Here is a 19,715-nt window from a genome sequence, read left to right as displayed (position 1 = left end):
ACATATGTTTATAATCAAATTCTTAAAGTGTTAACAAAACAAAATCGAAGGACAGTTCCAGTGCTACGTAGTGGTTGCAACTCGTACCGTTAACTTCCAATTTCATCACAGCAAATGGCCCGGAAACGTTTACGTGGATGTCTGAATCACAACATCCGGCATACTGACCAATTAGGGAAGATGAGCAACACCTGCCGCTTGATTAATTGATATCGCAGCTGCATCAATATGCAAGTGCACACATCAATCGTCCTCACTTGAACCGCACATCATTCGAATCAAAACCACCTGGTACCGAACCTTGCCATTTCCAGTATTGACAAGTCCCAGCATCTGTTCCAATACCGTCTGCTCTGACCAACACTGTAGGGCATCATTAATGTGTGGGTGTAGCAAAAAATATTCGTTCGGATGTTGTATGTACACGTGTTCTTCAGTTCATAACTGAACAGCCATTCCAATTCAAATGGCTAACTACCCTACCAGCTTCCACTGTGTTTACATGGCTGTATTTAAATAGCACAGTATTTGCTCCAATAAGCATCTGCTCCGACAAAGACTTGTGCATTATAAACGTGTAGGTGTATCATTAAAATCCGGATCTTTTGAGTCCTATAAAAAGCGACCATCACCAGCCGTGTTTTCCATCATTCCTTTAATAGCAACTCAGTTGCCGTATCGCAATTTTCTCGGTAAGTTATCTCATTCTATGCTGTTACCGAATGACGTCAAAACATTAAGTTTTAAATGATCCATTTTAGAGACGTACCACGAAGCGACATGGCTACCAAATTGGGCCCTAGTTATCTGTTTTCTTTTTCGGCTGTTTGTGTGCTGTTGATCTGCTGCTGGGCCAGTTTAGTTGAATCCAATCCCGTCTGGGCGGAAACCAATAACCAGCTGGACAGGGTAAGATCTTTGCCACCTCCCATTCAATTTCCTATATACGTAGCGCTAGAGATTATTTCAAAAATCCAGTTCATCATTTTCTAATTGCTGTATGGAATCGATCAGGATGAAGTTGCGTTTGAAGCTGGTGAACCGTTTACCGATGAAGAATTCAATAGCGATGCCCAGGGTAAAGCAGGTAACAACTTCACAATGCCTGTACTAAGAAATCAATTTAAGACTAATAAATGAAGTCAATTCAAAATGCTCTAATGATTCGATTAATGTTGAATTCAGTTTCTATAGACAACCAAGGCACCCAACCGTGGCAACATCAACCAGATAGTGGACTGGTGGGCGGTGATTTACTACCAGAAGACGCGAAAAACGGCAATAAAAATGCGGCTGCAAAATGGCCGAACGCGCAAGTTCCCTACGTCATCTCCAGCAGTTTTTGTACGTACTATTCTTAAAATTAATTAATTTTTGGTTTTTTTCCTGAAACAATTCTATCTATTCTAAACTAATAAAAATAAAATAATAATAGCGGCTAAAGATCGCCAAGTCATCGCGTCTGCTATGGCGATGTACCATCAAAAGACTTGCATCCGTTTCGTGGCACGTGGTACTCAAAAAGACTATGTAAAAATTGTTCGAAGCCGTGGGTATGACCTATAATCGCAACAAGGAATTATCAGCAAACTGTTTCATTTCAATAATGCTATCATGCAAATGTTTTTAATCAGCTGCTGGTCGGTAAAAGGAAGGGCTGGAGGCGTGCAGGAACTGAGTATCGGCGACGGATGCGTTTCCCGTGCGACAGTCGTTCACGAACTGATGCACGCCCTTGGATTTGATCATGAACATCAACGACCTGATCAAAAAAAATTCATCATTGTGAAATATGACAACATCCAAAACCGTAAGTAAATATGTTTAATTTAACGTTGTTGAACGATGTTGAGACTGTTTGACTAAATTGAATTCGATCGCAACGCGACAATGATCGGTCGGTGCAGAACATCGTCAGTGGTTCGAGCCACTCCGGCCAGATGCAGTTAACTCTATTGGGCGCTACGATATAAGTAACTAGTGCGTGGTTTTGTTCAATTGTGTGGTTACACTGATTGTCGACCTCTTTTCAGAGTCGGTTATGCATTACAATGCTTACTCCAGTTTCGCTGTTGACACTTCAAAACCGACCATGGTAACAAAAACGGGAGGAACAACTATGGGAAATGAATATGGACTTACTGCGGTAAACGCATTTTACAGCACATTCTAACCTGCCTTTACTTGTCTTATGTGTTGTTGTATACGTTGTATTCACAAAGAAAATTCTTTTTTTTTTCTTTTCCTGGTCATTCATTAGATGGATGTTGAAAAACTGAAAACCTTTTACTGCAAATAGTAGTTGCTCCACTTTCACTGGACACCATCTTTGAGTTAAACATGACCGACTACAATCATTTGAAGGCTCCTCCTCTTGCTAGTGCATGGCTTTTGTGTTTTACATGACTCCCCTGCAATACATTTAACTTGCATTGCATGCTTTATGTTCGTTCCTGTTTGCTTGCGCCATTTTCATTTCATTTGCTTGTGAGTCTAACGAAAGAAAATCGACAGGAATCATTCGTTTGCTGAAGATTCTCGATTCACGGATTCTTTGTCGTGATGATCTAGCACCAACCAAAAGACGTAAACGTGGAAAAAACGACGTGCGTTGTTTGAAAATTGAATGAACCCCTTGACTATAGTTTGTGACGTGCGTGACAAACCAAGGCCAAATGGCTGAATGCCAAAGATGTTTTCAACATTTGCAAACAAATGAATAGATAATAGACTTCAACATACTGGTTGTAGAATTAACGAGTAATGAATTTCAAACAAAGGTCTATTGAACACGCAAAGAATGTGAATGAAATGTTGTACATAATCAACAACGGAATACCTGAGCAAAGAGAAGGACGTGTGTTGTTGTTATTTTCATTCCGGAATTGGTGGATGCTGTGTCAGACTGATTTAAAGTCAATAGGCTTTCACTTTAGATTCGAGTCTCGTTTTTTTATTTCTGCGAATCACTATAGCACAACCCGTTCGCAATGAAACACAATAACGAAAACGATTGGGACAAACTGTCGTCATTATGCAAAGCGTCGACGAGGAAGTCCTGGAACCTCTCAACGTGACAACTGATCAACGACTGCATTGAATGAGAAAAATTAACAGGTGACGTCACCAAAAGAAATAATTTTTTTTTTTTTTTTTTTTTTTTTTTTTTATTTTTATTAAAATAAAAAAAAAAATAAATTTAATTTAAAAAATTTTTAAAAAATTTAAAAAAATTTTATAAAAAAAATTTTTTAAAAAAATTTTTAAAATAAAAAATTTTTTAAAAATTTTTTAATTTTTAAAAATATAAAAAAATTTAAAAAAAAAAAAAAAAAAAATAAAAAAAATTTAAAAAAATATTAATTTTTTTTAATTTTATTTTATTTTAAATTTTTTTTTTTTTTTTATTTTTATTTTTATTAAATAATTAATTTTAATTAAATTAATTATTTTAAAAAAAAAAAATTATTTAATTTAAGATTTTTTTTTTTTTTTTTTTTTTTTATAATAAAAATAAAAAAAATTTAAATTTTATTTTTATATTTTTTATTTTTTTTTTTTTTATAATAAAAAAATAAATATGATAAGAGTAGAAGAAAAAAAAAAAAAAAAAAAAAAAAAAAAAAAATTTTAAAAAAAAAAAATTAATATTTATTATTTTTATTTTTTTTTTTTTTGGGGGTTAAAAATTATTTTTTTTTTTTTTTAATTTATTTTTAAAAAAAATTTAAATTAAAAAAAAAAAAAATTTTTTTTTTTTGAAATTTTTACAAGATAAAAGATACAGAAAAGATACCAAAAGTATCTTATCTTATCTTATCTTATCTTATTTTTCCTAAAAGATAGGATCCACTGAAGGGCTTGCACCGTTACAAGTTCTCTCCCATTCGTTAACTCTATTAGCACCTGTTTTCATTTTCTCCTTTACATTCGCAAGAAAGAAAGGAGAGACGAGTTTTTCTTCACTCCACCTCTGATTCCACGTGTCTGTGCGCACCGTTCCGTCTGTGATGCCAAACAGATGGCAGTACTACGAGAAAGAGGAACCAAAATTCGTTAAGTCCTCCCCCCTCAGTTGATTGCGCGCCACCTATTCGCTGTATTGGGTTCATCTATGCAGATTTTGCAATCCCTCTCTGCGCGATTTTGATTTTCCTTTATAATGTTTGCTAAGTATAGCGGTTAACGCGTTTCGTTGAAAATAATTACAACATTTGACGAGCAACAGACGCAGGAAACCACTGAACGCAAAGCCTCAACGACAATTGCAGCGTGGCGTTATCATAGCAACATTTACCGACTTCCGTTTATATTAAGACTAACAAAAATATTCGTGTTACACCCACTCACGTCACGTTGTCCGGGACACCAGCGTTTTTTGGGTAAAGATTATGGCAAGCCAAATGTACCGACCAAAACGACTAATGATTCGCGCGCGACAGTAACGATATTTTTCAACTCGATGATGAAAAGCGTTGCAAACGTGATGAATGCAACGCACAGATGGTTGCAGATAGAAGTCCACCCTGCGAACGTGGGACACTCGCACCACAAGCGGCCGTTACCGGCACTTCAAGGATGGATTTTCAACACAAGTTATTGAACCCTTTCCTCGTTTAAACCTTGTTATCACCGAGGTCACCACCCGGAATTCCGGTGATTTCTATATAATATATTAACAAATATTTTACACAAAAAAGTTTTTATTAAAATGAAAATTGCTTTGCCAACTTGTTTTCCAAAATTTTTTGTTTATGAAAATTATGTTTTTTTTTTTCAGAAATACATAGCTCTTATCAGGAGCTATCAATTTCTGTAACATTTATAGATTTTGGTCTTATAGTTCTCCCGCAAAAAATTATTGAAAAATTCAGTAGTATTAGGGGGAGGGAGAGGGGTACCTCGACCCGATTAACCGCAGTGACCTACCTGAAATAGGGCGAAGCGGTTTACTTTCCCAATTATTATTTTGTAAGCAATATTTTTACATAATTAGATAGATCTTGTAAAGACATATTCATTCCTATAATTGTTAACATTTTTTGACACACAGTTTTCCCCATTCTCCCAAAATCGGGTTTTAGAACCGGTTTTCTCTCCGACCCACCCCAACCCAGACGCCTGAGGGTTAAACTCACAATAGTTTTAAAGAAAAATTTTTTCCACAGGTTAGTGACCTGAATCAGTTAATTTACCGTTCAGTCACGTTCTGTGGTCATTCACCGCCGCACTAATCGAATTGGATCAAACTCAACTACGTTGACACATAGTCAAACCGGTCTACATGCACGTGCACAAAAAAAATACCTGAATTTCAAGTTACCTCGTTGCTGACTGAAAATTATTTAGTCGTCGAACGTTTTTGCATGTCTTCAAAGGCCAGCCTTTCTTGAGCCCATCGGGACTCCCGATCTTTCATCTAAATATCACACACCACATTGGATCACATCTTTAATGTTTGCAAGTCCAACGCAGCAAAATTGAAAGGAATAAACATTTTATTTGATCACCTGTTTAATCATTGCGTCTAAATTGTGTCGTGAGTTGTTCTGGTTCGGCATGGACGCCTTGAGCGTGTCCATGAGCTTTATGAAGCTCCCAGTTTGTTGTTGAGTTTGACGTATCCATTGGTTCATTTTACGCGTCGTCTATTTTCAAATGATTAATGTTTGAAGAAAAGTAAAATTGCTTTTCTGTTAATTATACGAGGAAAGGATGAAATTACTTGGTCAATGGTTTGGCGCATGCGCATGTTTTCTTGCGTCACGGTGCAAAGCACTGAATGCTTTTGTTTCTGCTTGACATTACATAAATCAGCTGCATTGTTTTTTACCGGTTCTGCGTTTGAATTTGTCGCTTGAACTCCATTTCCAGACGAAAAATGATCCCTTAAAACCAATTCAAAATTAGCGATTGAATCATTGAACGTGATATAGTCATGAAATTATTCCTACATTTTTCTTCGAGTTTGGTTACGTAATAAAGAAATCAAGTGTTTCCAACGATGCGTCTGAAACACGACTGTTTCTCAACAAACACGTCGCTTTCTGGTTGGAACAAACGACTGTAAGCACCAAACTAAAGAGTCAAGAGCGCATTGGTCCTGCCCCCTTTTTCATGCCAACGTCAACATTCCCCGTTGCACTTGCCACCGAAACCTTTTCAAATGAAATCAATTTTAACATTATTCAAAGTGACCACTCAACGTCTCGGCTTGCTCAAATCGATTGTCTTCAACAAACCAGTCCCTTTTCAGGCAGGTGCAATCAACCGCGATACAGGGAGAGAACGCAATCGTTCCCGAATAGCTCATTTGCATTTCTGCCTTTCACAGACGTCTTCATTACTCGTAAGTGGGAAATTCCCTTTATTTAGACCACACTCCACGTCAACGTTCTTGTTCAGAGAGAGAGTTTACAATGTATAAGCGAGTTGAAATGAGTCCACGTGGACAAATTACACGCCCTTGAGTGGAATAGAAATTGCCGTTAGTTTGAACAGACACATCGTGGAAACAAGAAACGAAGCGACAAATAAGGTCAGACGTTCTCACTTGAACCAATCATCATTCGAATCAACACCGCCAAATGCTATCCGTTCCACAGTTTCCGCATTACACACAGGACCTGTTCGGCTGTTCCAGCATCTACAATCGACAATTAACAATGTTCGATTTAGTTTCTTTGGACAAGCATGGCGCTCAACCGTGGCAAATACAACCGCACGGGTGGGCGACTGTGCAGGTGACGCGGGGGAGACGCCCGGAAGAGAAGAACGCCAACAAAAATGCTGGCATCAAATGCGAGCCCTCTGTTTGAGCGAAATGGTTGCAATCATTGACACTATTGGACACTACGATATCAGTAATTAGCGCATGATCGACCACTACCTTCAACTGCACGATTAAAACGTTGCACGTTCATCTCTTTTCAGATTCGGTTATGCATTACAGTGCGTACACCTTCGCCATCAACCCGTCTAAACCCACTATGCTAACGAAAACCGGCAAACGAACATGGGAAATAATAGTGGACTTACCGCGGTAAGCAAATTCTCTTCGCCATTTTGCTTGACGTCATTCATTGATTTCTCCCAATTCAAAAATGATCTTGTGTTGCTTTGGTCATTGGTTAGACGGACATCCAAAAGCTGAAGGGATTATACTGCAATTAACAACTGCCGTCACTGCCTTCACACTGCCACCTTTCATAAAAAAAAGTAAAAGAAATGAGATGAAAAACAAATGTCGGCCCTCTTTTTCTCGCCATCGGTGAATAGCTTTCGTATATTACCTTCAATACAAATCACATGCAAAGAGTATACTGACTTTCTGTATAGTTTCTCTTTCCCGTTCGTGTCCAAATTTGGAGCTTAGTTAGCCATACAGACCTGCCGAAATGAAGGCTTTTCCTAATAGATTTTGATAGATCAAAGGTGAAATGCAAATGAGCTATACAATCCAAATGAATTCGTGAAAGCGGTTAAAGTCAGGCCAAATGTGAATTCCACTCCGTTTAAATTCTCTCCTCGATTGTTCCTGAAGTTCCTGGATTACGGTCGGGGTATATATTAACAACAGTGCTAGAACAATCCTCGATAATGAATGATTAAATAAACCATTTAAAGAGTTTCGTGTTTCTGATGAAAAAAACTAAACTGACGATCGATCTTTCTTACTCAAAGGGAGACTAACCGAGACGAAATGTCTCTAGAATTACCACCGGAAGTAAACAAACGCATGGAGGAAGTTACGTGAAATTTGACTAAAACGCCAAGAAAAATCATTTTAAGGCTGAAAATACCCTGTTCATTCCGCTCTCTCTCCGTTTCATCTGTGACCTTTCTAAACACACTGAATTCCTATGGAAGTAAGAGAAAAGAAGAAAAATGTGCTGTAACCTCCTCAAATTATGTCCGCCTCTCTGCACAGGTTTCGAGGTATTTTTGCTTTTGAACATCTACTGAATTTTGCTACCTCTCTCTCTCTCGTTCGGCGATTTTTCTTTTGCTTTCATGTTTTATAAAATGCAGAGACATAGAAAAAAAAACATCTGAGGCAGCAACTTTAGAGGGGGGGAGAGAATCTCCATGATGTCTTCGAAAAGACGTCACCCGCAGACCATTGCGGTTTCCTCGTCTCGTTAACAGCTTTTCAGCATTTGATGGGCAACGTACGAATTGAACGAACGGTTACAGCGTATGGTCATCGCAATGGTGATACTCGCTTCGTTGCTCGACTCTTGGATTAGCCTACCGTTTGTAGGGGTTGAGGAAGCAGCTGCTGCTTGATCGATGGTAATCACAGCTGCATTGACATGTACGTGTGTCCTTCCAGTTCCGACATGAACAGGCGAACCAAACTGGCCAACCTGCCAGCCCTTCCACGCTTACATTGCTGTGTTTGCATGTCCAAGTGTTTGTTCAACACCATATGCTGCAATCAAGGCTTGCACGCACTAAAAATGCGTAGGTTTTATCAATAAGAAATCTGAATTTGGAGGGCCTATAAAGCGCCCATCACCAGCTCGGTTTACAATCGTTCATCTGGCAGCAATTCCGTGCAAACTACATCGCAGTTTTTTTTTCGGTGAGTTGCCTTCGTTTTTAAAGTTTGTTGCCAATTGTATTAATTGGTGTGCCAATGCTTGCGTTTTACGCTGATGAATTTCAGAGACCGTAAATCGACATGGCCAGCAAAATGCGTCCCAGTTATCTATTATTCTCCTTTTCGGCTGTTTCGATGCTCTGCTGCTGGGCCAATTGTGTTGAAGCCAATCCCGTCTGGGCAGAAAACGATAACCAGCTGGACCGAGTAATGAATTTTCATCTTACGTTCAATTTTCTTGCGTCCATGGCGTACAGCAGGTTTTTGAAAAATTCATTTAATCCGTTTTCCAAATTGTTGTTTTTCATAAAAATCAGAACGAAGTCGTGTTTGAAGCCGGAAGACCGTTAACCGACGAAGATTCAATAGCGGTGTTCACGGCAAGGCAGGTAACGACGGTTACTACAAATAGCGTTAGAAAAATCAAATCAAGGATGATGAATTAAATTGATAGAAAAAATGTTTGAATGATTTGACAACTGTTGCATTCAGTTTCCATGGACGACCATGGCACTCAACCGTGGGAAAAACAGCCACACAGTGGACTGGTGGGCGGCGACGTCCTGCCGGGAGACGAGAAAAACGCCAATAAAAACGCGGACGCGAAATGGCCCAACGCACAAGTGCCCTACGTCATCTCCAGCAGTTTCAGTATGTGCTAGAGTTTCAATGAATTTCTCTTTTGCTGAACAATTAAATTAATCGATAACTACAAATTAGCGGCGGATGAACGTCGAGCCATCGCCTCCGCCGCGACAACTTACCATCAAAGACTTGCATCCGTTTCGTGGCACGCCGCACCCAAAGCGACTACATTAAAATCATTAGAAGAAGCCGAGAATCGTTGAATGGATGGGCTAATTATCCAAGGGTATGTATGCACGATCAAAGGGCGAGACAAAAACGACGATCGATTCAAAGCAAATTGAACATTACAACACATTTATTATCTAACGATATATCCTAGCTGCTGGTCGCAAAGGGGAAGGCTGGAGGCGCCCAGGAACCTGAGTCTCGACAACGGATGCGTTTACGCGTCGACCATTGTCCACGAACTGATGCACGCCGAATTGGATTCGATCACGGACAAGAGCGGCCCGATCAAGACAAGGTACATTACCGTCAAGTACGACAACATCGATCCGAGTAAGCGAATTCACGTTAACGCAGCTGGTAATTCAATCAAGAACGCGAATTCAATGTTTCGTGACGGGGAAATCGTCAGTGGTTTAGCCCAAAGCCGGCAGATAAAGTCAGTTCTATCTCCGGACGCTTTACGATTTGAGAGTAATTTCAATCCGATTGTCTTTTTTAGTTGAATGGGTTGGTGATCACGTGTTATCTTTTCAAAGATTCGGTTTATGCCATTACAGTTCACCCGCTTTCGCTATGTTTGACCATTCAGGCCGACTATGGTTGCCAAAAATGGGAGAACGACCATGGGAAATCCCATCGGTCTCACTTGGGTAAAACCAAATTTCGTCCCCATTCTGGAAACTATTGTTTTTCCCCCTTGGACATTTAAGCACACCAATTGTTGATCCATTCGTTTCTCTGGGATTTGTTAGATGGACGTCCAAAAAAATTGAGAGCCCAGTCCACTGTGGTTACTGTAAAGCAGCCTGGCTACACTACGCATCGCATAGTCTTGCCGCCGAAGCCTTCGGACTGGATTTGTTTTGAATTATATTCTATTGGTGACAAGATTCTAGTTTTGCAGCCGCCGAAATTCGAATTCCTTTCATGATTGGTGATTGCTTCCTTATTTCTACCAGCTCTTATCTTCAATACACGTTTGATCTATCCTGCGTTTTGTTTCTTTGCTCTTTCTTCGCGTACTAACTTTAGCGTTTGTTAACCCATATCTCTGAAGCTAAAATATCCAAAGTCAAATCGCCACAAATGCCTCGTTAGTAAATTGAAATTACAGCTGATTGCTAAATAGTCGCGTCAGTCGTTGAAAATGTGTTTAACAGCATTGACCAACAGTCGAACCGATCTATCTGCATGCGCCCAAACATTGAAATGGCAAGAAACTTAGGCATTTCCAGTTATTACCTCATTGCTGGTTGAACATTTGATCGTTAGATGTCGTTGCACTTCTTCAATGGCCACGCCTATCTCAGCTCATCAAGGGTACCGTGATTTCATCTGAATACCACACGCGCCATTCAATCATCTCTTATTTTTTGAGTCTAATGAAAGAAAGCGACAGCAGCCGTAATTCGTTAACTGGCCTGTTTAATCATTGCGTCTAAGTCGATTGTCGTGAATTGTTCTCGTTTGGGATGGACGCCTTTAACCCACGTCCATTAGATTTATGACGGTCTCGGTTTGTTGTTGAGTTTGCCCGCGAACCATTGGTTCATTGAACGCACCGTCTATTTTTTTAAGCATTTGAAATAAAAGTGATGCAAATGGCAAAGGAAGTTATGACTACGCAATGTTTTTCTTGCGTCATGATTCAGAGTGCTGAATGCTCTTGCTGAAAACGTAAAGTGAACTATCGCTATGGCAACAAGTCCTTCTGTGGTTGTTCCCTCTTCGTAATGAGAAAAACGTGACGGGCGCCCAATTCGCTGTTTTCATAATAACCAATTGAGAATTGCCTACCTGTCGTCTGTCTTTGATGATGTTTTCTTTTTGAATCACCAATTCTGCGGTGAGGAAATCCGGAAGCTGTTGTCACGCACGTCACAATCGTGTCACGCCCCTACAGTTCATTGACGAACGAGGCACTACTACACACGTCGTTCACGCCGCATCTACTCCAGTTCATTGGCCAGCGGTGAGGACTGATGCGTGAACAAACCGTGGATCAGGAATCAGAGCAAAGTCTTACCGCAGGTGAGTTTGCTCTTCAGATTTTCTTTAAACAGGTGCACTTGATTAAATTGATTGGACGCAGTTGATGGTGGCAGTGCTGGCAACATGGGGCTATTTTTCCATGGGTTACCGTTCGCGGATGGAGTTCTCCCGGCATCCCATCGTTAAATCAGACGTTTTGGATTTTGGAAATGTCTTCATCCGATTTCCAATGGATATGTAAGCAAACAAACAAAAATTCTATTCCATTATCGACTTACGTTTACAGTTGTTAATGAACAACAGCTTCATTTCCGATGCTCAGGGCAATGCTGGGCTCACTGTTCATCAACAAGCCGATGCGATACAGGCCAGAAGAATGCTTCTGATTGATGTTGCGATGATGTTCATTGGCGGATCTTCATCACCGGATTCACCTACTTCGCGCAAACACAAATCGATGTTGTACGTTGGCCCGATTCCTGATGGGATTCGCAGCAGGATTTGCACCATTCCACCCCAGCACAAATCTACGTACAACGCAATTCCATTCATTTAATAACGATAGAAAATTTGAAGTTTTAATGTTCAAACAGGTGAGCAGATGCCATCGCCCAGAAATTCGAGGTCGAGTTGGTTCGTGACAGCGTGCTTCCTTGGCTCTGGGCGTGTGGTTGACATTAATCAGATCCTTCGTGGACTGGCACGTCCTCTCTTGGATTCTCCGGATGTTTACCCATCCTCTTTAGTAGGCGGATCTTTCTTGCTGCCGGAATCTCCAGTCTGGCTCATATCAAAGGGCCGGCATCCCGAAGGCCAAGCGTTCCCTTCAAGTGTTGCGTGTTAAGTAATGTGTCATTTGATTCAGGTTGTGGAAACAATACGCTAATTGTTAATTACGTACCAGAGGGACGAATATTGGAAGACCGAAATCGAGCGGATCAAATGAGCATCAGGAACGTGTCGCTATTAAAAGCGGACAGAAGGATGACACGGTGATGCAGCAATTTCGCGCTGTTTAACTACCGGTCCGGTCGTCAAACCTTTGGCCATCTCATTAAGCATCATGCTGTTCCAGCAGACCACTGGAATCAATGCCGTTGTATTCTACACAGTCAGCATCACTTCCCAAACAGCCGGGCTCAATGGATGGAACTGCCATACGATCCCTCTGGTAACTACCAATTTTCACCGTCGCCTCCGGTTTTCTTGTACGTCGATGTGTTAAATAGCTGAACAAAACAACATCAATCAATTCGTTATTGACAGGTGGATCGGTGCGGAAGGCGGATGCTGTACATTGTCTCCGCGATTACCACGTCTATTCCTTTGACGGCAATGGGGACATTTTTCTACTTTCAACATCAATGGGGCGATCAAGAAGCAACGGATTATTTCGGTTGGCTGCCACTCGTTTCCCTGATGGTTTTCTTCATTACCTACTCGGGCGGGATCAGTAACGTACCTTTCATCATCATGGGCGAAATGTTCCCTTTACGATACCGGTCGCTATTGGGAGGAATCAGCTCCTCTTTTCATTTGTTTTGCACTTTTGTGGTGGTCCGATTTTTCCCCGACATGTTGCGGGAGATGGGCAAAGATGGGACCTTTTACTTCTTCGCCGGATGTACTTTATTAAGCGCCATTTTTGTTTACGTTCTTTTGCCGGAGACGAAAGGCAAAACCCTGGAAGAGATGGAACAATTATTCAGTTCAAATAATTTAAGTGAATCGCGAAAAAGGATCAACTGCTTAGACGACGTCATAGCCATGGAAATTAGTCTTAACGGAACTGTTGTCCTTCTGGGCCGTTCTCAAACGGACGACTGTGATACGGAAGAACTGCAACTGTCTGTCAACAAATTGTAAATGTGTAACATACATTCCAGTTATAACCAAAAATATCGCCTGTAAAATACGAATTATTAAATACGCAAACTTCAACTTTACTTGGATTTTTTAGAAATTGTTATTACCTAGTAGAAAATTCGACTTGCGTGAATGTAGGCCTCTGGCCAGTCCGTGAATCCAAAAGACGGTTGTTAGAACAGGCTTCGAGTTGCGTATTTGCAGTGTCGTGTAGTGGTGAACGAAAGTTGTCTCGTGACTTGTTGCACATCGTCCAAGTTTTCTAGCAATCGTTTTTCCTCAATTCCCTTCTAGCTATTCATTTATTCAAGTGCAAATTTTCGCTGATTACAATGAGGTAAGAAACAAAACACAATTACGTAACTTCAACTAGCTAAATGTTTGCAACGTAACTCTGCAGCTCGCATTGACTTATCGTCAATGACGTCATACAAGGCCATCGGTACACGTCACTGTTTGTACTACGTCACACGCATTGCTAACTGGCTGCGTAGGAGGATAATTCCCAAAGTACACGAGTACCACCAGGTTTCCGGTTCTTTGATTCAACCCTACACCAGCCTTTTTCGATTTGGACAACTTGACTTTTAAGAAGCCAGACAGAAGAAACAGCGAGACAGAAGAAAATGTCGCAAACAGGGACGAAATCGAATCAAGATGATACAGCGGGCGAAGGGGAAAAGAAAATCAAAATGATACCTGATAACAGCCACGGTCCGAATTTTGAATGGAGATTGTTGACATTGTTTTGCGTCCGGGCACTTGGGGCCGGATACAAATTTGAAGTGACCAAAGAATGGGAAGACCTGGGCGGTAAATTTGACGATGTGATCATTCGTTATCGAGTCGTAGACGATACGCTTGAAGGTAACCATTGGCGCTACCGCTTCCTGCAGTCGAAACATAAGATGCACGAGAATGAAAAGATAAAAGCAATCCAACTTCTCGAAGATAACGATAGGGGCGATTTCAGCTCACCAAAATATTTCCGTTCCTTCTGCAAGATGAGAAGACGAGGCGAAGACATTCACGACTGCATCCTTTGCACAAACATCGGTTTCGATTTCAAAGATGTCCAGAAAAATGGCATCGAGTTGGTGTCGATTAACGACCAGCCTGAAGACATTCTAGAGTTTGGTCCGCAACAAAAGACACTTCGTTATAAATTGAAATTCACAGAAGAGTTGCGACGAAAAGTGTTAAACGAGTGGTCAGACAATGGCTCAGACATAGATATTCTTGCCAAGGCATTGAAAACCTGTGCACTAGAAAAACAAACAACTGATACAAGGACTGGAGTCTTCAGTAGCTACCACGTTGCCTTAGTCGAAGAAAAAGTCATCGATTCTGCCACCAAAAAGTTCCATGAAGATTTCGTAAACGGAAAAGAGAGTCTGTCCAATGGCGCTCAACAACTTCGCCAAACTCTTAGCGACTTGCCAGAAAATGACTGGAAAAGCTGGAAATTCAAATTGAACAACAAATTCGGAAAAAGGCGATCGGATGATGAAATAAAAAATCCGTTATCGTCAAAAATCTCAGAGGAAGACGTAGACGCATTCCTTGAAAAATTGGTGTTTGTGGTTAACACGCCAAACGTAAACAATTTAAAAGCCATTTTACAAGCTCAAGATATGAGCAAGTACTACCCCCGCGAAGAGTGCGAACAGCAAACGATCCGTTTGTTGGATGAAATGCAGAATGAATTCTCCAACAAGAAAGTGGGCTATTGGCTGAAACCAGAAAGAAGTAAGAAAATCTTATTAGCTGGTGTTACAACTACCTCACTAAAGTACCAGAAAGAACTGGATAATGAAGTCGGGTTCAACGACGTCGCCATTGATAAAATGGCCGATAAACTAAGAGCTTTGCTGGCCAATAACAAAAGGATTGAACGAATTACCACACCAGCACCGAAGCATACAGCCGTCAAAGTCGTCTCAGCCATTCGGAAGCTGCCGGAATACGATAGAAGTGGAAGCTTTTTGATGACGATCCTGGGTTGTCTAGAAGACAAGGACGACAAAGAACGTTGGAAAAACATTTTGAAATTAAAAACAGATTCTCACCATCTTCTCATCGTCGTTTGCGAAAACGAAACACCTGATGCTGATGATTACGCAGATCTTGTTCCGGGTGAAAACCTGGACAACAAGGTCTTTTTCATCGGTCGCAATGGAGTTGCCGGAATGATGGACGATATCACTTTTGAAGAGTTGAATGAGAAATTCCAAAATGCTGTCCTGGAGAAAACAATCACGTTCCAAGGAACAGTTCTAACCGTTGGTGATCTGGTTGGAAACGAACCGGACAAAGTCATCGATTACCTTTCTATAGAAGAGTTGCTGTCCCAGAAGAAAGACGTCAACATTCCCCGGCCGGATACATCAGAATGCGAAGAATCCTTGTACATCAAGAGGCAGTTGACGATGGTATTTCACGAATCTTTCGAAAACAAATTAGCAGAACGTTTAAAGTGTACGATAAATGAACTCCACGAGAAATGCAGAATCACTCCACAAGGTGAAATTAAATGGTTTGTTGAAAACCAAGATCGTGAATCCATTTGGAAAGAAATAAAAAATCTTACGGATGAAGGAAAGCCATCAAACGCCATCGACGAGAGCCAACTTATTTGTCTGGATGAGGGAAGAGAACGAATTCAGATTGTGATCATATCCGGAGTGGCTGGAACAGGCAAGTCAACTATCCTCTCCAACTACTACATGGAAATGAAAAGAGTAAAACCAGATCATTGGATCATCAGAATCAATCTCGTAGAGCAGCAAACAGCTTTCCTCGAATTAGTCACAGCAGACAAAGTCGTTGATTTCTTTGTCAAACAGTTGCACATCGCTGAAGATGAAAGCCCATTTTCTCGTTCACTGTTGAGGCACCGAATAGAAACGGGAGACAGAATTGCTTTCATGTTTGACGGCTTCGATGAAATAAGCCATCGTTGTCAACAGAACGTGATTCGTTTGATGAAAATACTCGCCAGGAAGAAAACGATTAAACTCTACGTAACGACAAGGCCCCACATTGCAGACGAATTACAATTCGAGTTATCTCAATTGGCTCATCATCTGCAAATCTTGGCTGAAAAAGACCAAATTGATTATTTAGTCAGGTATTGGCAATCAAATTTACAAGAGATGGAAATGGAAAACAAGTCGATTATCATACAGACCTTCGCAGAATCGTTAGCTCACCGAGTATCTCAGACTCTAAGAGATGAAGAGAGAGCCTTCATTGGAGTTCCGTTGCAATGTCGAATTCTAGCCGAGTGCTATCAATCTGAACTCGAAAAACAAATCAAAAACAATAACGTAGCAGCATGTCAAACACTAGTGCATCAACACTTCGATTTAAAGAGTCTGTACGAACGTCTTTTGGATACCAAACGTCGCATCTTTCGGGAAGAAAAGGCAGAATCGTCAAGTTTAAATCCAATCGGGAGCTGCGCCATCGATTTCTTGATCGATGACATTGAATCTCATCTCACTAAATTGGCCATAGAGACACTCGTTGTGGAAACGAAAGAGGTCAAAATTCTATGGCCCTCCCAACAACAGTATTTCCATTCGGAAGCTGAAATATCTGAAAAGGAAAATAAAATAACAGATTTAGGAGTGAAATACGGACTAATAGTACGCAGCAAAGGTGACAAGCAATCTAAAGTGCAGTTCTTACATCGTACCTACGCCGAGTACTTGTTCGCCCTATATTTGCATAGAGGAATGGACATCAACAAATTCGACAACCAGCTTTTAGATAAGAAACCTGTACGTGACTTGGTCGTTAATGAAATCTTAGTTGAAGGCCACTATCACGGAGTAAGGGTATTCTTGAATTCTATGCTGAAGACAGGACATAGTCAAAGAACGGAACTGCCAAATCAATTGCAAAAATTGGCTAAAAGTTTAGAAGAGCACATCACAGCCCTGCCCTGTGATCGGCATACCAACGCCTTAATTTTTACCCTACCGACTCAGAACTTGTTTTATACCTTACTCAATTGCCTTGATGGAACGTTGAACGAAACTGAAAGGAAGCGAGTCGTCAGGTCTGCATTCCAACACCCTTTTCCCTTCTTTACCTTCTTATATTGGAGAAATGGTCAACTGTTTCAAAGAGTTCTTTCTTATTACGACGACGCAGACGCTGTTGACGTGGAGCGTATCGTCAAAGCATTGTTACACGAACCCATGACGCTCCGATATTCACCTGACTCCTATGTCATCGTTTGGAACAATGAGGCGTCAAAAGACGTCGTGGAAAAAGTGTTAGAGTTTATGGAAAAAAACGGGGAGAATTTAAAACAAGTTTTGAACCCCGAACAATCAAAATTCAGACCACTGCACACCTCGGTCACATTACTGCATTTTTTCATCTTTAATGAATATTACAACTGCCTTTTAAGCCAATTCTTACGTTTCCTATCGTCCATCTACGTCGACGATCGCAACTTTACTGAACTAATAAAATTCACATTAAAGATGCAAGATTACAATAACGATAACTGGACATTTCCCTCGAACAATGGAATTGAAAAGACCTTGGACATTTTACGAGATCTGTTACGACCGAGAGTGATGGAAGGTTTATGTCATTTTGCACTCGTGACGGGTGTTTTCGAAAATTATTACCAACCTTTTGCAGCGGACGATGAAGATTCATTGAGGGATCCTGCTCGAATGACTAGACTTCACTGGGCAGCGTTTAATGGCGACATGGAGGCGATGGAAAGCGTGGGCGACTGGACGTGCAATGTGGGCGACTGGACGTGCAGCGTGGACGACAGCTTCACGCCCTTCTACGTAGCGGCCGCTCGTCATCACAAACTAATCTGCCACAAAATATTATCATTATTAGAAACAAGTCTGACATCTGATGAACTTAAAACACATCTGGCCGAATATAAAGGATTCGTATATACGGCCATGTGGGACGCTGTTTGCTTCCGTAACTTCAAAATGTTTCAGCTGATTCTTGAATCCGTCAAACAATCCTTAGGGCGACATTACCTGATGGCTTTGTTGAAATCAGAAAAGCCCGTAGATTCATTTAAAACCACGCAATCTGATGGATCTGTCAGCTCTTCCATCTTGGCTCTGAAGAACGGCAAAGTGTTGTTCAAAATCATAGCCCAAGTTTTGCTCGAGGATGGCAGTCAAAATGGATACACTGATTTAAACGATCTAGTCTTCAACGAGAAAGAAACAGTCGAAATAGTACTGAACAATATCGAAGAAGAAACATTCCAGAGAATGGTGGACGTGAATGGACTGCAAAATTGGACAAAACGCTTTTTAGACTACAACGTCTGGGGATTTCGTCGGCTATCAACCGTCATTGCAAGGTTTACTCTAAACCAACGGCGGGAATTTATCAACATCATCACATCACCAAACATTCCAACCCATCAATTTAATCGAATGAACGTCAGTTACTGGGGAAAGTGGTTCGAAAACGAGTTAACCGATCCAATCTTTTCAAACATCAGAGAAAGCCTCGACAAACTTTTGAAATCATTAGAAGATGACACTCCAAAATTGATTTTTAATTACAATAGCAATGACGCAATCAAGGCTCTACTGTGTCAGAACGCAAAGTTAGTTACTGCAGCATCAAAACACTTTTCGTGGGTGAATTACTTCAAGTTTAAACGACGCGTCATGAAAAACGGACCAAAAGTAATGAACGTACTTTTAACTTGGCCTTTACTCATTGAGAGAAAAGTTGTTCGAAACTGGATCAACATTTTGCCATTTTACATCGGTAAAAAGGGCAAATATCACTTTGGAAAATTAGTGAACACTATTTTATCATTACACACCGAAAAGCACGGAGAAAAAACAATTCAGATTAGTTTGTGGAGCAAATATCTCGATAGCTACTACAAGGTTGAAAAAGTGGACCAATTCTTGAAACTCGTGTCAGACAAACTGGGCAAAAGAGCTGTAAGGAAAGTTGTGCTACACAAAGACTGCATGGGAATTGTTCTACTTGGAGCCGAATTACAACAAGATAAAAAATTAGTTAATGCTCTACTCACCCATTTAAGTGACGAGGATCGTGACTGTATCGAGCACCTACTCGAAAGTAGTTTGTTCTCTTCGAGACGCTATACACTGGACGCTACCACCGAACCGTGCAACTGTCAACCAATGAATGATTGCTTGTGCTGGTGGTGGTGGAAACCAACGTCAAAGGGTCGACAAGTTGAAAAAAAATGATGGGAAAGGTAGGAAACGGTGGGGAAAAGGGCCTTTCATTACCCTCCCCATTGGCACTTTGCACGAAAAGTTTTCTTTTTTTTTTGTTATTCCTGCCTCTAAACAACCTTTAATGTAATCGACCTTCAACATTTGCATAAAATTCTCGTTCAATACACGTGCCTTACATTTCCACAGAAACTGCTCATGTTTTCGCA

At 40.6% G+C, this 19,715-nt stretch overlaps 3 protein-coding genes and 1 pseudogene across 5 annotated transcripts; 3 read left to right on the top strand and 1 right to left on the bottom strand.

Moving 5' to 3' along the window:
* Positions 1–531: 531 nt before the first annotated feature.
* LOC123471458 (astacin-like metalloprotease toxin 5) lies at positions 532–2,437 on the top strand. The gene is made up of 9 exons (XM_045172800.1): positions 532–692; positions 762–909; positions 1,015–1,087; positions 1,186–1,344; positions 1,436–1,553; positions 1,635–1,810; positions 1,908–1,973; positions 2,034–2,146; positions 2,261–2,437. Exons 2-9 carry the CDS (start codon positions 781–783, stop codon positions 2,297–2,299), a joined length of 873 nt encoding a protein of 290 aa, XP_045028735.1. The 5' UTR covers positions 532–692; positions 762–780; the 3' UTR covers positions 2,300–2,437.
* A 1,439-nt stretch (positions 2,438–3,876) lies between these two features.
* Positions 3,877–7,208, bottom strand: LOC116920373. 3 transcript variants are annotated; one of them, XR_006645931.1, is made up of 6 exons: positions 7,039–7,208; positions 5,955–6,158; positions 5,726–5,888; positions 5,511–5,648; positions 5,324–5,419; positions 3,877–4,663 (listed from the first exon to the last, which is right to left on the bottom strand). XR_006645931.1 is itself a non-coding variant. In XM_045172814.1 (5 exons), coding segments are annotated over exons 2-5 (381 nt in total). In that variant the 5' UTR covers positions 5,957–6,158; positions 7,039–7,204; the 3' UTR covers positions 4,936–5,341. The 3 variants fall into 3 exon arrangements, 1 of the variants encoding a protein (XP_045028749.1); XR_006645930.1 differs by lacking the exon at positions 3,877–4,663 and adding an exon at positions 4,875–4,929; XM_045172814.1 differs by lacking the exon at positions 3,877–4,663 and having other exon boundaries at positions 4,936–5,419; positions 7,039–7,204.
* A 4,205-nt stretch (positions 7,209–11,413) lies between these two features.
* On the top strand, positions 11,414–13,359 carry LOC123471457 (annotated as a pseudogene).
* A 118-nt stretch (positions 13,360–13,477) lies between these two features.
* Positions 13,478–19,698, top strand: LOC123471447. Its single transcript, XM_045172776.1, has 2 exons — positions 13,478–13,616; positions 13,680–19,698. Exon 2 carries the CDS (start codon positions 13,906–13,908, stop codon positions 19,516–19,518), a length of 5,613 nt encoding a protein of 1,870 aa, XP_045028711.1. The 5' UTR covers positions 13,478–13,616; positions 13,680–13,905; the 3' UTR covers positions 19,519–19,698.
* The last annotated feature ends 17 nt before the right edge of the window (positions 19,699–19,715 follow it).

Source organism: Daphnia magna, linkage group LG4, assembly GCF_020631705.1.
Source record: "Daphnia magna isolate NIES linkage group LG4, ASM2063170v1.1, whole genome shotgun sequence".
NCBI lineage: Eukaryota > Metazoa > Arthropoda > Branchiopoda > Diplostraca > Daphniidae > Daphnia > Daphnia magna.
The sequence above is the reverse complement of the archived record's forward strand: the minus strand, read 5'-3'. Positions and strand labels throughout refer to the sequence as shown.

Excerpts from the sequence above, each read along its gene's own strand:
- LOC116920373 (XM_045172814.1), bottom strand. Across the intron at positions 5,649-5,725 it reads TGCGCCAAACCATTGACCAA|ACGACGCGTAAAATGAACCA; the intron begins GTAATTTCATCC and ends ATTTGAAAATAG. Across the intron at positions 5,420-5,510 it reads TAGACGCAATGATTAAACAG|ATGAAAGATCGGGAGTCCCG; the intron begins GTGATCAAATAA and ends TGTGATATTTAG.
- LOC123471447 (XM_045172776.1), top strand. The coding sequence starts at position 13,906 with ATGTCGCAAACAGGGACGAAATCGAATCAAGATGATACAGCGGGCGAA.
- LOC123471458 (XM_045172800.1), top strand. The coding sequence starts at position 781 with ATGGCTACCAAATTGGGCCCTAGTTATCTGTTTTCTTTTTCGGCTGTT. Across the intron at positions 1,974-2,033 it reads TATTGGGCGCTACGATATAA|AGTCGGTTATGCATTACAAT; the intron begins GTAACTAGTGCG and ends ACCTCTTTTCAG. Across the intron at positions 2,147-2,260 it reads ATGAATATGGACTTACTGCG|ATGGATGTTGAAAAACTGAA; the intron begins GTAAACGCATTT and ends GTCATTCATTAG.